General features: G+C 39.7%; 1 protein-coding gene across 2 annotated transcripts in view; it reads left to right on the top strand.

Annotated features, from left to right (window-relative positions):
- GRID2 (glutamate ionotropic receptor delta type subunit 2) overlaps positions 1-14,079 on the top strand; it is a 1,026,718-nt gene that overhangs the window by 879,715 nt on the left and 132,924 nt on the right. For both annotated transcript variants that reach the window (XM_077814385.1, XM_077814386.1), the window contains 2 exons: positions 3,270-3,408; positions 13,465-13,660. In XM_077814385.1, the coding sequence (XP_077670511.1) occupies positions 3,270-3,408; positions 13,465-13,660 (335 nt within the window). The remainder of the gene's footprint in view (positions 1-3,269; positions 3,409-13,464; positions 13,661-14,079) is intronic.

Here is a 14,079-nt window from a genome sequence, read left to right on the forward strand (position 1 = left end):
CACACTACAAAAATGGTGAAAAGCTGTACCAGCATATACGAAAATGTGTGCTGCATGCTGATATGTGTTCTCAAACTGCAGTCATTAACTATTGATGGTGTAAGCTGCAGCTCTGTTGATTAACGGCAGGTCTTTCACAAACAGCTGTGTGCACTACAGAGACTTCCTGCTGAACCACACATTTTCAGATATTTTAAGCCTCCTTAATAATGTGGGTTTGAAAGAAGAATGCACAGAAGTGAGGGGTGGGAAGAAACTTCTGATGGAAAGAAGGCCCACTTTGAGCAGTACCAGGATGCTGGTGGGGGAGTCACATAAAAATGGTTAGATCAGCTCCCCAATGAGTAGGATCCTTGTTTGAGAATTTCAACTGTGTATAAAAAGCAGGTGGGTGACTTTCAATGGTCCTCTTCTTTCTGCCAACTCATTTCAATTAAAAACAGTGGGAAGCTACTTTTAGTTTTATTCATGAGGTTGAAAAATGAAATTGCAAGCAGTGCTAAGAAATTGCTGGCGTCCCTTTCATCCCCCACCTATTTCAATTTAATTCAGAGCTAAACTGCAGGGATTGGCACCTGAAGGTTAAAAGAACAATCAGCCTGTTGGGTTAATTTGGTATCTCTGTCTATTTTCATTTGATTGTCATTTACTTTTGGTTGAAAGATTCCACATGCATTACAAAAAGCCCTGTAAAGTGGAAATATCCCATTAAAGGATTTCATTTACAACTTGTGCTGGACATGAAACCAGGTCTTCAGAAGTTAAAGTTAATTCTGGTCTTAAAAATGTCCTAATATTGAAATAGCATCTACTGATATGATCAGGAGATTCTTATTTCAGATAATTATATGGCATATTGGAAATGGGAGGAAATCTATTTCTGACTGCATGAGTCTAACGTAGATCTTGTCTTTTTTAATACTGGAGTTTTTAAAGGGCAGTGGAACCTGCTTATAATTAATTCAGGTAGAGTGAAACACAATGTATAGTGAAGTAGAATAAAAGCCTTGTATTCTTTTAAAACATTGCAATGCACAGTTGCAGCTAGCTGTCATATGTACAGATGTTAACAAAACTGTGAAATTGTCAGCAGTATTCAGAGATTAATTAAAATTCTAGGTAGACTCAAATTGCAACTGAAAATGATCTTCTTCTCATTTATACTTAAAATGAGTGTAACTGTAATTTACATGAACTCTAAGACCACTTTACACTGCCAGAGCAGTGTTAAGAGGTTTAAGTGCAAGTGAAAATCAAGCATAAAGTGTTTATAGCTGTTTCAACCTATAGTAAGCTGTCAGTGCTTATGGAACCCCTTTGATCCTTGTAAAGTGGCTGAATCTAGGTTGTGTTTTTAAGAGTGGTAAAGAAAATACATAGAAATAAGTTGAGCTGAATATCATTTTACAAAACTTGGATAAAAACAATTATGCTTTTTTCTTCTCTCTTGGGTTTTGCAAAAAGGCTAAATACAGTTGGACTGTTTATTTCAATTTTTTAAAAACAAATTAAATCTCTGGTGCTGGATTTATCTGTGCAAAATACCAGTTTGAGGTTGCCTTTATTTCTGGTGACCATTAGTGTCATTCTCTGAATGCTCTGTGTGATAAGAAAGTTGTGTAACCGAAATTATGAGATTAGATTATAAATCGAGATTGTTCTTCCTCAGGAAGAGAGGGGAAACCTCTTTCCTCATCCCTTTCTTTAGCATTGTTAAAAGAAAGAGGGGAAGTGAGGAAAAACTTGAATGCCCAATAGAAATTCTGAAAGTAAAGGAGAATGAATTTCTCAGAAACATAAACAGGTCTGGTTGTCTAATCAGAAATTCCTGTTCTTGTGATGGATTTTGGAATCCAGAACATGCACACACCAACTGGAAGGGAGAAAAGTTGACAAACTCTGGGTGGGATTTTCAAAAGCACTCGGCATTGACCTGATGCTGCTTCCACTGAAGTCAAACTAAAACTACCATTGATTACAGCATGAGCAGAACTGGCCAACAGAGTACTCTTAAAATCCTGCTCAGAAAGTTTATGTCCGTTTACCACTCTTTTTGACCAGTCATTTCTAAAGGACAAAAGGAAAGAAAGACCTGTAAGGAGAACTATTTGAATTGGAGTTTGTCTGAGAAAACTTTAACATGAACAGCCTGTGTATAAAACAATCAGACTTCCAGGTATGCAGTTGCTAGGGAGAAGAAGAGGATGAGCATCGTAGACAATCAAGAAAACAGGTTAACTATGATTGCATACTGCACTATTTGTCTATCTTTGGTTATTTCTAGCTTTGACAATTTCTGTCCCCCAGAATCCAGAGCTTTATTTTTTTAAACAATGATTTTTCTTTCATTCTTCCTGTGTGATTTTGAATGAACTCATTTAAATAGAAAAGAATTACTTCAAAAATGTCAGACCAATGTGTGGGCAGAAATTGTTTCTTTAAAGAATGACCTATATGCTTATTGCTAGATTATGTCCTGGTGAATGTTATGCTTTTGGAACAACCCAGCATAGCTCTGATCATTCAGCATGCCTGCCTATTGACAAAATTAGAATAAATTAAGCTGTGTAGTAGTTCTGAGTGCTGCAAAACAAATTCGGTGTGCCACCTCAAGATGGGTACATTTCATTGCTGGTGAAGTTACTGGTTACTTAGCTAACAAGGTAGTTGAGGCTCAAATAATATTTGTAAAGCACTTTTGAAATAAACAGACTATACAAAATAATAGTCTGTTGTTCTACTTCAGTGTAAATGGAGTTTCTGTATATCTGAGCTCACTTTGAGCAGATTCTATGTATATGCACGACATCTGCAACAGCACATCTGGCTATCAGCACAGCTGTGAAAAAGTTGTGCTTTTGTTTTGTTTTTTGTTTTAAGAAACTGCATCAGCTCCAAAGCACAGGGAGAGCTGAATTAAAGGTGTTAACAAAATCTGTAAGGGAAAAAAAATCCATAGGTGCTTAAATATGCTGTTTTTGTTCTGAGCTCATGAAATCTGTCTCCCGTACTGGACTGACTGTCAGATGAATCACAGTTAAATACACAGTGATGAAGGAGTTCATAGAAAGCCTCTTGGAGTGGAGGTGTGGGCTTCCTTTAATGCTCTTCATTGCATTGAAATTATGTTTCAAGTCCTGCTCACTTTATTAACAGAAGTATTCCAATGATGTCAGCGACACTGTTTACATAATCAAGGCATGAGAAGTGACGGTGTGGCTCTGCATCATGCAAATGAGAGCTCTAATTTTTCTTCTTCTGTCCAACAGGAGGAGAAGTTCCATATACAACACTGGCAACCCGAATGATGATGGGCGCCTGGTGGCTTTTTGCTTTGATTGTCATCTCATCTTATACTGCAAACCTAGCAGCTTTTCTCACAATCACTCGCATTGAGAACTCCATCCAGTAAGTGGACAAAGAACAAATGGTGTGTGTGTGTGTGTGTGTGTGTGTAAGCGTATGAAAAGGTGGAAACCCTGAGAAAAACACTCTAGCCAATATCCTTTGGGGCAGAATGTCTCGCAGATCAATCTAAATGGTCAGTTACTGCAAGCTAATTACTCTTCTCGGGCACAAAAAAGTTTGTCCCTGAGATGTATGCATATTCTAAAGGAAATTGTTACCATCTACATGGTTTGAGGAAGTGGAAACTGGAACAGTTATTTACTGTCTGTGGTTGTCAGACGTCCCCTGCAAAAAGTTGCTATTATATCAGTGTTTGAAATGGAAGAATAAGTATTGAAGGGCTCCCCCTCTACACTCTCCAGTTGTAATCAGCACCAAGAGTCTGTATCCTGACCTTTGATGGGAATTAGTCAAAGAGTTTGCTGTTTCTGAGAGTTTAAGATGAAACTCCCCTTTTTCTGCTAGGGAAACGCAATCAAATGTGTTAATATGAATGAATAAATAAAATTAACAGACCCATTTCCCATTCTCTCCTTCATTTTAAGCTCGTATTTTTGCCATATCGTTTTCGTCTCATTTTCTTCTTGCAACCTGTCTGCTACTTTCTCCTTTCCCTTTGTATTTACTCTCCTTTTCCTCTCTATGTCCCCACATCTTGTTATTTGTCTGTCTCCCTCCCAGGATTGCTCGTGTCTTCCCCTGTCTAAGAGTATAGTTACACTGCATTCTGAGGTGTGGTTGCAGGCTGAGTAGACATGCCTGTGTTTTTCAAGGATAAAAATAGCAATGATGATACAGCCACACAGTCCTCAGCGTGAACTGGCACCACGAGAATATACCATGGGGCCACCGCGTGCTTTCACAGACCACACTGCAGCCTGTACGCCCGTCTAGATGGCTATTTCTAGCTGTGCTACCATGGCTAAAGCTGTCACAGGTGTGTCTACCCAGGCTTGGTCACACCTTGGATTGCAGGGTTGGCATACCCTTAGTTACCTTAGCATAAAACTGGGGTGAGGGCATGCCTCCTTTTTCAACCAAATACCACTCTTTGTATTACTTTTCTTTGCAATGCTTTTCATTTTGTGCCAACTGGCAATATTAAAAGTAAAGCTGCATGGTCATAAAATACCTGTTAGCTGCATCTATTAGTCACACTGACCCATTGTACTGAAACCTCATTTGAAGACAGTAATTCTGGGAATGACTTTTAAATCAAGACAGTCAGCATTTCCACATCAAAACATTGTGGTCAAATTGGGAATAACAAAGAGCAAAGCGTAACTGGTATGTCCCTTAAACCTGCCTTAATGCCAAGATCTTAAGAACATAATTTTCATTATAGATACATAACTCCTAAAATATTATCCATACATACATTTTGCAACCAGTGGGCAACTGATTCTTGGCAGAGACCTCACATGCCACCCTTCTGTGAAGTATTATGAAGGTATCCAACGCAGGGGGGTCCCTGTAAAACCCTATGCACCCCCCCAAAAAAGTGCCCCGTCCTGTTCAAATCCCTTCTCCTTATTGCGAAGAGGGAGGAATTGAACTATAATCTCTCACATTTTGGGTGAGTAACCTAACCACTGGGCTAAAGATTATGAGGGATGCCTCTAACACCTACTCTCCCACATGGCTGTTTTGTATGTGGAGTTAGGCCATTAAGCTATTAGCCAGGATGTGTAAGGAATGGTATCCCCAGCCTCTGTTCGTCAGAGAGTGGAAGGAGAGAGATCACTTGATCATTACCTGTTAGGTTCACTCCCTCTGGGACACCTGGCATTGGCCACTGTCAGTAGACAGGATACTGGGCTGGATGGACCTTTGGTCTGACCCAGTATGGCCATTCTTATGTAGGCACCTTACCTTGGTCTCACAAAAAACATGTTAGGTACCTAAGCCACCTCTCTTCCAGGAGAGAGTTCCCAGATGTGGATCAAAAAGAGAGCTAGGCGTCTCCCTGCAGCCTGGATTTAGGGGCCCTAACTCCATGAGAGGGGAGGGGCTTAGGACACATCCCTTTTGTTGGCATCTCCTATTGCTTATCTTAGCCAGCTCCCTACCTAGCATGCTGGCTTTTGTTGATCCCATTCTCAGAAGCCTCTCTCTCCCCATTCAATGTATAGGAATAAAGGGAGCCTAGGTGCCTAACCCAAGATTTGAGCATTCCAGAGCTTTTCTAGGTGCCTAAACCATGGGTGTTGCAATACTCCCCATTGCCAAACCTAAATCCCTTTGTGGATCTGGGCCCTAATCCTTTTAGGTCGATTGATTGTGACTAAGCTGTGCCTGTTCTGTGAATAAGCAGAAGACTTCATTTGGAACTTTCCACAAGTACTAAAACTTTGCATACAATATTTTTTAAAACCAAGAAGAATCAAGGGATGTGCCACCAAGTGATAGGCAAGCCTCAAAAGGCATGGATGTGCATTTGATTCAGATAAACATCCAAAAGTTTGCATGCTCATTGGCGGCTTATCTGAACATCTTCATGCTAGAAAAAGAGACTGGAATTCTCCTGAGGTCAGGCTTTCTTGTGAGGTTTCTAGCTTTTTTCTTTCTAGTTCTATTATTATTATTGTTATTATTATTTATTGGTATGGTGGTAAGGCCTAGAGGTCTCCATCAGATATCAAGGCCCCGTTATGCTAGGTGCTGTACACACATAATAAGCAAATGTCCCTTCTCGAAGGAGCTTACAATCTAGTATATAATGAGAGGATTAATTAACAGTCTCAGAACGCCAACTGCTTAGCCACTGTCAAGTGTTTTGTAGGCATTACCCCACAGATGAGTTTTAAAGAGGGATTTTAAGGAGAACAATGTAGCGGCTTTATGGATATTGACAGGGAACTGCTCCCATGCATAAGGAGCGGTGTCGGGAAAAAGCAAAAAAGTGAGTGAAGAAAAATTGGGCTAATGGGCTAATTGTTGACAGAGCAGAAGTGGGCTTGGTAACTTATTAGATCTGATAGGTAGAGCAGAACTAACCTGTGAAGGACCTTAAAGTAATGGGAGCTGTCCTTAGCACTTTTGAAAATCAGGCTACTTATTTAAGTGCTGAAATGAGTACCTAGGAGCCTCACTTCAAGCTCTCCTTTTAAAAAAAAATTCTTTTTCACATCCACAAAGAGAGAGGACATAGTTTCTTTCCTTTTCCTGCTCCCATATAAATGTTTCTATTGTTCCCCTCTTGTGTGTGGCTACACCCTTTTGTACGCTTCCCCTACTTATTTGTATTTAATGGTTCTTTCCAGACATTTTTCACATACCACAATTCATATTAAGCTAGGATGTCCCCAGATGCTTCCAAACAGCAGAGCTCTTACAGATTTGCTTTGAAGGAGAGCTACACTGGGGTTCATGTACTGTAATGACAATAGATATTTTCCTTCTCTGAAAGACAAGGTGCTCTTTACCCCCTTGCCTTGTACCTTGTCCATCCAAACCTTTAATAGTTGGCAAGCACTGTTAATACTTTCTGTCACAGCTGTCACTATCAAGCCTCAAATCACTTGTCTTGCTATGCCCTGTCTCCCGAGCGTGCCTCTGAATAAATCCTTAGAGCCCCAGGAGACGAAAAACACAACTTGCAGGCAACCTTTATCTGAATTAGAATAATAAATAAGGACTTTGATGTAAGCAATCAGATCAATTATTTGCCCCCTTATTAAGTGACTAATTGCTCTCTGACAAACAGCTACATGAAATAGTCAGTTCTGATAAAGCAGTCAACATAAATGGACACTATATTCTTTGCATTTTCTAAACTATATTTTGAATGTTTTAAAAACACTTCTTGACACATATGAGCAACAAATTACAATTCCATTTAAAACACTGCCCAAGATTACGGTATAAGGCCCCACTGTAGGATTTGTTTTAAAGAGAGAAAGGGGGGTGGGGGCAAGTAAGAGTGAAAACAGAACACAACACAAAGAGAAGTAATTTTTTCTCAAAATCCAAAGTGCAGGCAAAATTTTTGACTGCAATTAAATACGTCTCTGTTTTGCTGGGAATTGATAAAGTGATAATGACTAGAGTCCAACATGAAACTAAGCAATTGAGTTGGTGTGCCTTGTCTGAATAAGGCTCAGAAAGTAAACTTCATGCATGTTGAACAGTAAATATAATTTTAAATGGTTCAGCTTTATAAAGATAATATTTAGCTCTTAACGTATTCAAAGTGCTGTACAGAAATTATTCATCCTCACAATGGCCCTATGATAGAATTAATAGTATGTCATTAATAATCTAATTTAGTCCTAATAAAGCATTGATGGAAAATTTTATGCCATGTACCCCACATATAACTTAAATATTTTTCCACAAAAAATCTTCACAGTAAGCAGTTATAACCATAACTAGAATTGTAGCTTGCTCATCGTAATGCACTGAAACAATTTGGGACTTCTATTCTATTTATAGCAAATGGAGTCTCTATATTCAAATTCATGTAAGCTGGTGGAATAAGCAATTTTCCATCAGTCACTTTTTAACTGTTTCAAAATTAGAAAATCCAAAGTCCTTCTTATATACTTACTCTCGCTGAATAAGCATTTTGCGCCACAGAGATTTCTGCTGAAATCAGTAAAACATTTCATGGGTTAAGGTATTACTCCATGTGAGAAAGGGTATTACACAATGTGAGTAAGGATATCAGAATCTGGACATCAGAGGATTCCTCCATAAGCACAGGTACATTTGACACCAAGTTGTCTTTATTTTGAGACTTATGCTCCTGTGTGTGCATGTGCGGGTGGGCTGGTGGGACTTACACATGTGTCCATTAACTCTAATAGGAGTCTCATGTAAATCTCATGTGTGTGAGTGGGAGAATCAGTTGTTCATTCCAGAAATAGATACATTAAAAAGCAAAATTATAATCTACAAATATTAATAGAAATAAAGTACATACCAAAAAAACCTCAGAGAAGAATGGGTCATAGTGATAGATCTGTCCACAGAGCTGAGGAAGCTTCTAAACTGTAAAATAATTTCACTTTTCTGCTAAGGGTTTGGGTTTTATTTTATTCTGTTGCATCTCAGCTGCTGGATTGTGAATGTCACACCACAAATCTGTGCAGATGCAAATGTAAAACTTTATCCCTAAAGCAGATCATATACAAAATGAAGCCATAGGTTATGTGTCCTTGCTGAAGGATAGCTCAATGATCTCACTGATCTTTTCCATCTCTAACTCTTGTGGTTTAGCTATGATGCCCCCTACATAGAATCAGCAAGCTGGGAACTTCTATTTAACCATCAAAATAGGAGCAGGTGAAACACAGTTTAGGATTTGCTGTGGGTAACAGAATTTAACAAACGTGCAGAACTTGAACTCAAACACCCCCTCCACCTCGCTGAATGGAGTGGCTATCGTTGTTGTGTAGGGTAGTGGGATGGGGCTGCAGAGAACAAAGGTCATCCGCCATTTTGAAAGGCAGGGCACTAGACCGCATGGAGCCATAGGGTGCAGTTAAGCTCAGGTTCTGACTGCTTTTGTATTAGAGTTACGTAATGTTCAAATTAAATAATTTAGTTGTTTGTCCCTTAATAAGGAGATCAACACACTCCTCATCATCATACTTCTCCACTTCTGGCCCTACCTTATGCTACTGTTGCCAGCCTGTAAAACTGGAGTGAAACCAGAACTTTGTAGCTCACTCTTAATGCTGTTTCCACTCCCGATTATTCATATAGCTCTTTGGTTTACGTTTTTATACATAACAGAATTGCTTTTATAGTTATAAGATGTACAGGGAAACTGTTTTTTTCTCTTGCTACTTCTAAATGTACTTTTCTATGGCAGCAATTCCACATATCTTTTATGCTAGCAGTTAGCAATACATGTCGGAAAATTGCTGTATTGGTTGTTATATTGGAAATTACATGGCTACACAGAGTCCTGTAAACTACTGATTACAATTTCACTAGGTGTTGTTGTTAGAAACTGGGGACTCAGTAAGAACTTCTCACTGTCCTATTCCAGTAAGGTATATGGCACATAATTGAACAATTACGGGACATTATGATATATGACCTGTGACAGCGTTTGTTACATTTCTGAGTGCTGCCAGGAGATACAGAAACTCATGAACAGCAGAAGCAGCAATCCAGAATTGGAGAATATAGTATCTTAAATGTTATGTAGTGCCTTTCATCAATTATGCCAAAGCTTTTGATGGATTATATACATTAAAACATCATTGAAGTGCATCTACCACTGGATGACAGTGGTAGGGAGAGAAAATTCTCATCTAGGACACCAGGCTAAAAGTCCCTCTTCTTAGGGAAAGTACTATGGGATTGTTAATGAAAACAAGACCTGATAACTGGATCAGACCCATGGTTCATCTAGCGCAATATGCGGTCTCTGACAATGGCCAGCATCAGATGCTTCAGAGGAAGGTGCTAGAAAGCTTGCATTAGGCAAATGTAGGATAATGGGTCCCCCATTTTAGGTCTCCTCCTAATCCTTACATAATGAGATTATTTTAAACTCTGTAGCATGAGATTTAATAGCTCTTCCAAAATGTATGCAAACATTAAATATTGTAACTGGATATTCTTTTTATCCATATAAATATCCACTCCCTAGTTGAATCTTGTTACGGGTTTTTTGTTTTTTTGGCCTCAGCAGCATTCTGTAACAAAGAGTTCCACGTTCCACTGTTCTAGTGATGTATTGTGTGAAAAAGTATTTCCTGTCATGGGTTTTGAATTTTCCACCTTTTAATTTCATTAAATAGCTTCTTCTTTTCTTATGAGACAGGAAGAATGGAAGTCCCTGATCTACCTTTTCTAGACCATTCCATATTTTATATACTTTTATTATGTCCTCTCTTTATTCATTTCCTTTCTAAAGTAAACAATCCCAATCTTTCTAATATCTCTTCATATGAGAGCTTTTCTATGTTCTCAAGCATTTCGTTCTCTGGATCCACACTAACTCTGTAATATTCTTTTTGAGATGGGGTGATTATCAGATGAAGCTGTACCATTGACTTATATAAATCAATTACAATTATAATATTCTTCTATTATTTTTCATTCCTAACGCCCTAATATCTTGTTTTCTTGTTTCCTTTTTTGATCACAGCTGCATATTGAATTGAGCTCTACTTTGAGCTATCCACAGAGATGCCCAAGTTCCTTTCCTGAGATGATACTGTTAATTTAGAACCCTCTAAGGTGTATGAATAGTTTAACATTTTCACTCCAGTATGCATTACTTTTCATTTATGAACATTGAACTTCATTTACCATTGTGTTGTCCCTTCACCTACCTTGGTTAGATCCCTCTGAAGTTCTTCATGGTCCTCTCTGGACTTCACTTCTCTTGGAGACACGAGGCTTAGGTGCAGTTTGGACATACACATTGATTTACTTCTTGCTTTCCTGGTTCTGTTTTTGTTCAGCATTACACATGCCTTATGAGATTATTATTGTTTTCTTAAGTAGCATCCCTGCCACTTCTAAGGATTTTATTTCCTTGATTTTTGTCTTCAGGGCCTTTTTGAATACCCTTCTCTTTTACGTATGTCAAATGTGCCGCTTGGAGGCTGTTGAATCATAGAACAATAGAAGATTAGGGTTGGAAGAGACCTCAGGAGGTCATCTAGTCCAACCCCCTGCTCAAAGCAGGACCAACCCCAACTAAATCATCCCAGCCAGGGCTTGGTCAAGTAGGGCTTTAAAAACCTCTAAGGATGGAGATTCTACCACTTCCCTAGGTAACCCATTCCAGTGCTTCCCCACCCTCCTAGTGAAACAGTGTTTCCTAATATCCAACCTAGACCTCCCCCACTGCAGCTTGAGACCATTGCTCCCTGTTCGGTCATCTGCCACCACTGAGAATAGCCTTGCTCCATCCTCTTTGAGTATCATAGGTTCATGTTTCCATTTTGAGTGGTTATAGGTGGATCTTTGCAGTTTGCCATTGTCTATTTCAGTGGCTCTCAAACGTATTTCATGGTGCCCCCTTCTTTGTGTCGTAGTAGTTTAGGCCTCACCACCACACAAGTACATATACCGATAACAAAAATCAACATGCAACACTCACTAAATATTAAAAACAGCAAGGCATTGGTTCAAACAGAGCCAATGTAATAAGAGCAAAACCAAAACTGCAAGTGTGATCAGTGCTTACAATTAAATGTGCACACTGCATCCTTGAAAACGGATTAACGTACACATGGCGATGACTTTGTATAATGCTATGAAATCCATCAAAATGCACAGCACCATCTAGAGTCAAATGCACAGTGCCATCTGAGGACTGGATATGTCTGGAGGAATGAGCTTTGCAAGTTATTCACTGCTGTGAGTAAAATGTGCACAGTATGTTGTTTGTTTTCACTAAAGCTGCTCATAACCCCCCTCCCAATATATTCTATGCCCCTCCCCCAGGGCAGCCCACCCCCAGTTTAAGAACCTCTGGTCTAGTTTAAGGCTGCACACAGAGAGATCTTTTATTTGTCCTTAAATGTCATCCATTAGATTTGTGCAGTTACATAAAGGTAATTTGTGCCAGCAAAAGCCTTAATGGGTCGTCAGTGTTAGATATATTACAGCAGTCCCTCCGAACCTCTAATGAATGTCATTAAAGAAATCAAGGTATGGTTAAGTGGTACAATAGGATGAATAAATAGAGGCAAAGAGGTCATGTCTGGAGCCTTGAAGGGATCATAACGAAATCATTTTAAGGCCAGGGCAGATAAAGACATATTGTGGACACCTTTAGAAACCCCTACATTAGTTTACATATAAATTAGCTTTTGTGTGTGTATATACTCATAGACAAACACACACAGAGTGGATAAGGCTAAAGATCTTATCAAACTGAGCAAATTTATTGTGAACTCAAAGAAGTGGCAGCACATAAAAATAGAACAAAAGTCTCCAGCTTCTGAAAATGGTGCTATGCAGCATTCCCAGTCTATTCTTAACCTGCTCTCTGTGCTCAGAGGTGCAAGTAGATTTTAATTCTTACCGATACAGTACCGAACCTCCCTTCCCCCCTGCTCCCCCCCCCAAAATGTTCTGTCTCTTGAGCGGATATCCATGGAGAGAAATCTGTATCCACTGAACCGCAGGGCTCTCCTGGGAACTACAGCGGAGAAAGGAGCAGAATGTGGGGCCGCTGCTCCCAGGATGCATCTGTACTATCCCCAGCCCTTCCACACAGCTGCGTCTCCTGCTTGGGGTCTGTACAGCCCCACTGGAGGACAGGGCTGGGGGCCATACAACTGCATTGGAGGAGCGGCAGCCCCATGTTCTGCTCCTTTCATCGCTGTGGTTCCCAGGAGAGCCCTGCGGTTCAGCAGATACCGATTTCTCTCTGCAGATATCCACATCCACGGGAATAAATTTGTATCTGCGCAGGGCTCTACAAAATTCTTGAAAATGTGTCTTTCCAGTACGGCGTACCAGCAATAAATGTCTTAATGGTATGGTGTACCTGACTGGACCGGCTTACTTGCACCACTGTCCATGCTGAGTGTATATCTTGCTACAGTACATACCAACAGAGACAGCTGCTTTCTGGTGTTTAACATGCCAGCTCCAAGTAATGCCTGGGCCTGGTGCCTAGGGCTATGTACATTGAGCTCTTTTTCTGACCTTTCTGATTTCAGTCTGCGAGTCCCCAGCAATTTGTAAAATAGAGGTCCATTGCTTCAGGCTATTACCAGGCTTTTATCTGATTTATTTTATATTTGTTGGAGTGGCTAAAAACACTCCCTTTTGCCCCACAAAAGAAAGCGGCCATCTCTTGAGAGCACACTCTTATTCCTTGGAATGTTCTCTTTTTTTCCTTCAATCTCATTTCCCCCCTTCACTTTGGCTTCACATTTTTCTTTCTGTCTTAAAGCATAAAAGCAATTCTGTTTCTCCTAGTCTTATTTTGTCTTTTAAGAAAATAAACAAACAAAACAGTTACTTGGCAGCTGTCTTCCTATGTGTTGCCCTTTGCTTGCCTGCAGCTCCCGTTCAGCTTGGAAATGTGGAATCATGTCCCTGTGTCTCTTTTCTTCACCACCAATTAAGGTCTCTCCAGGATCTCTCCAGGCAGACGGATATTCCTTATGGCACTGTCTTGGACTCTGCAGTCTATGAGCATGTTCGAGTGAAGGGGATGAATCCTTTTGAGAGGGACAGCATGTATTCTCAGATGTGGCGGATGATTAACAGAAGTAACGGCTCAGAGAATAATGTGCTGGAGTCACCAACAGGTATTCAGAAGGTATGAGGCATGGTTTACTTTTTCCTTGACAATTGGAGATGATCTGTTGCAGTGCTGGATTTTTTTAATTGTTTTTAACATTTGGAGCTGCATTTGCACATAGAACAAGGATCTTACCTAATCAATTTATAGCTCATTGCTCCAGTGCAAAGGATTGGGTGCTCTCAGCTCAGTTCCCTGTGGCCAGTTTTCCATTACATTTTAAAATGCAAGTCCAAAAAATATTTGCTCTGAAAATGATTGAGGATTTAGAGATATGAAAGAAGAATACATTTGTCAGAATCCAAAATGAGGGTAGGATCACGGGACTTTAATAACAGAAGACATCGCAGTGTACTGTACAACGTGCTTACTGTAGGGTTGAATACAAAATACAGATTTGTTTTTAGACTTCTGACTCTGAAAACTTAATCTTTCAG

This window comes from Eretmochelys imbricata, chromosome 4 (genome assembly GCF_965152235.1).
Source record: "Eretmochelys imbricata isolate rEreImb1 chromosome 4, rEreImb1.hap1, whole genome shotgun sequence".
NCBI lineage: Eukaryota > Metazoa > Chordata > Testudines > Cheloniidae > Eretmochelys > Eretmochelys imbricata.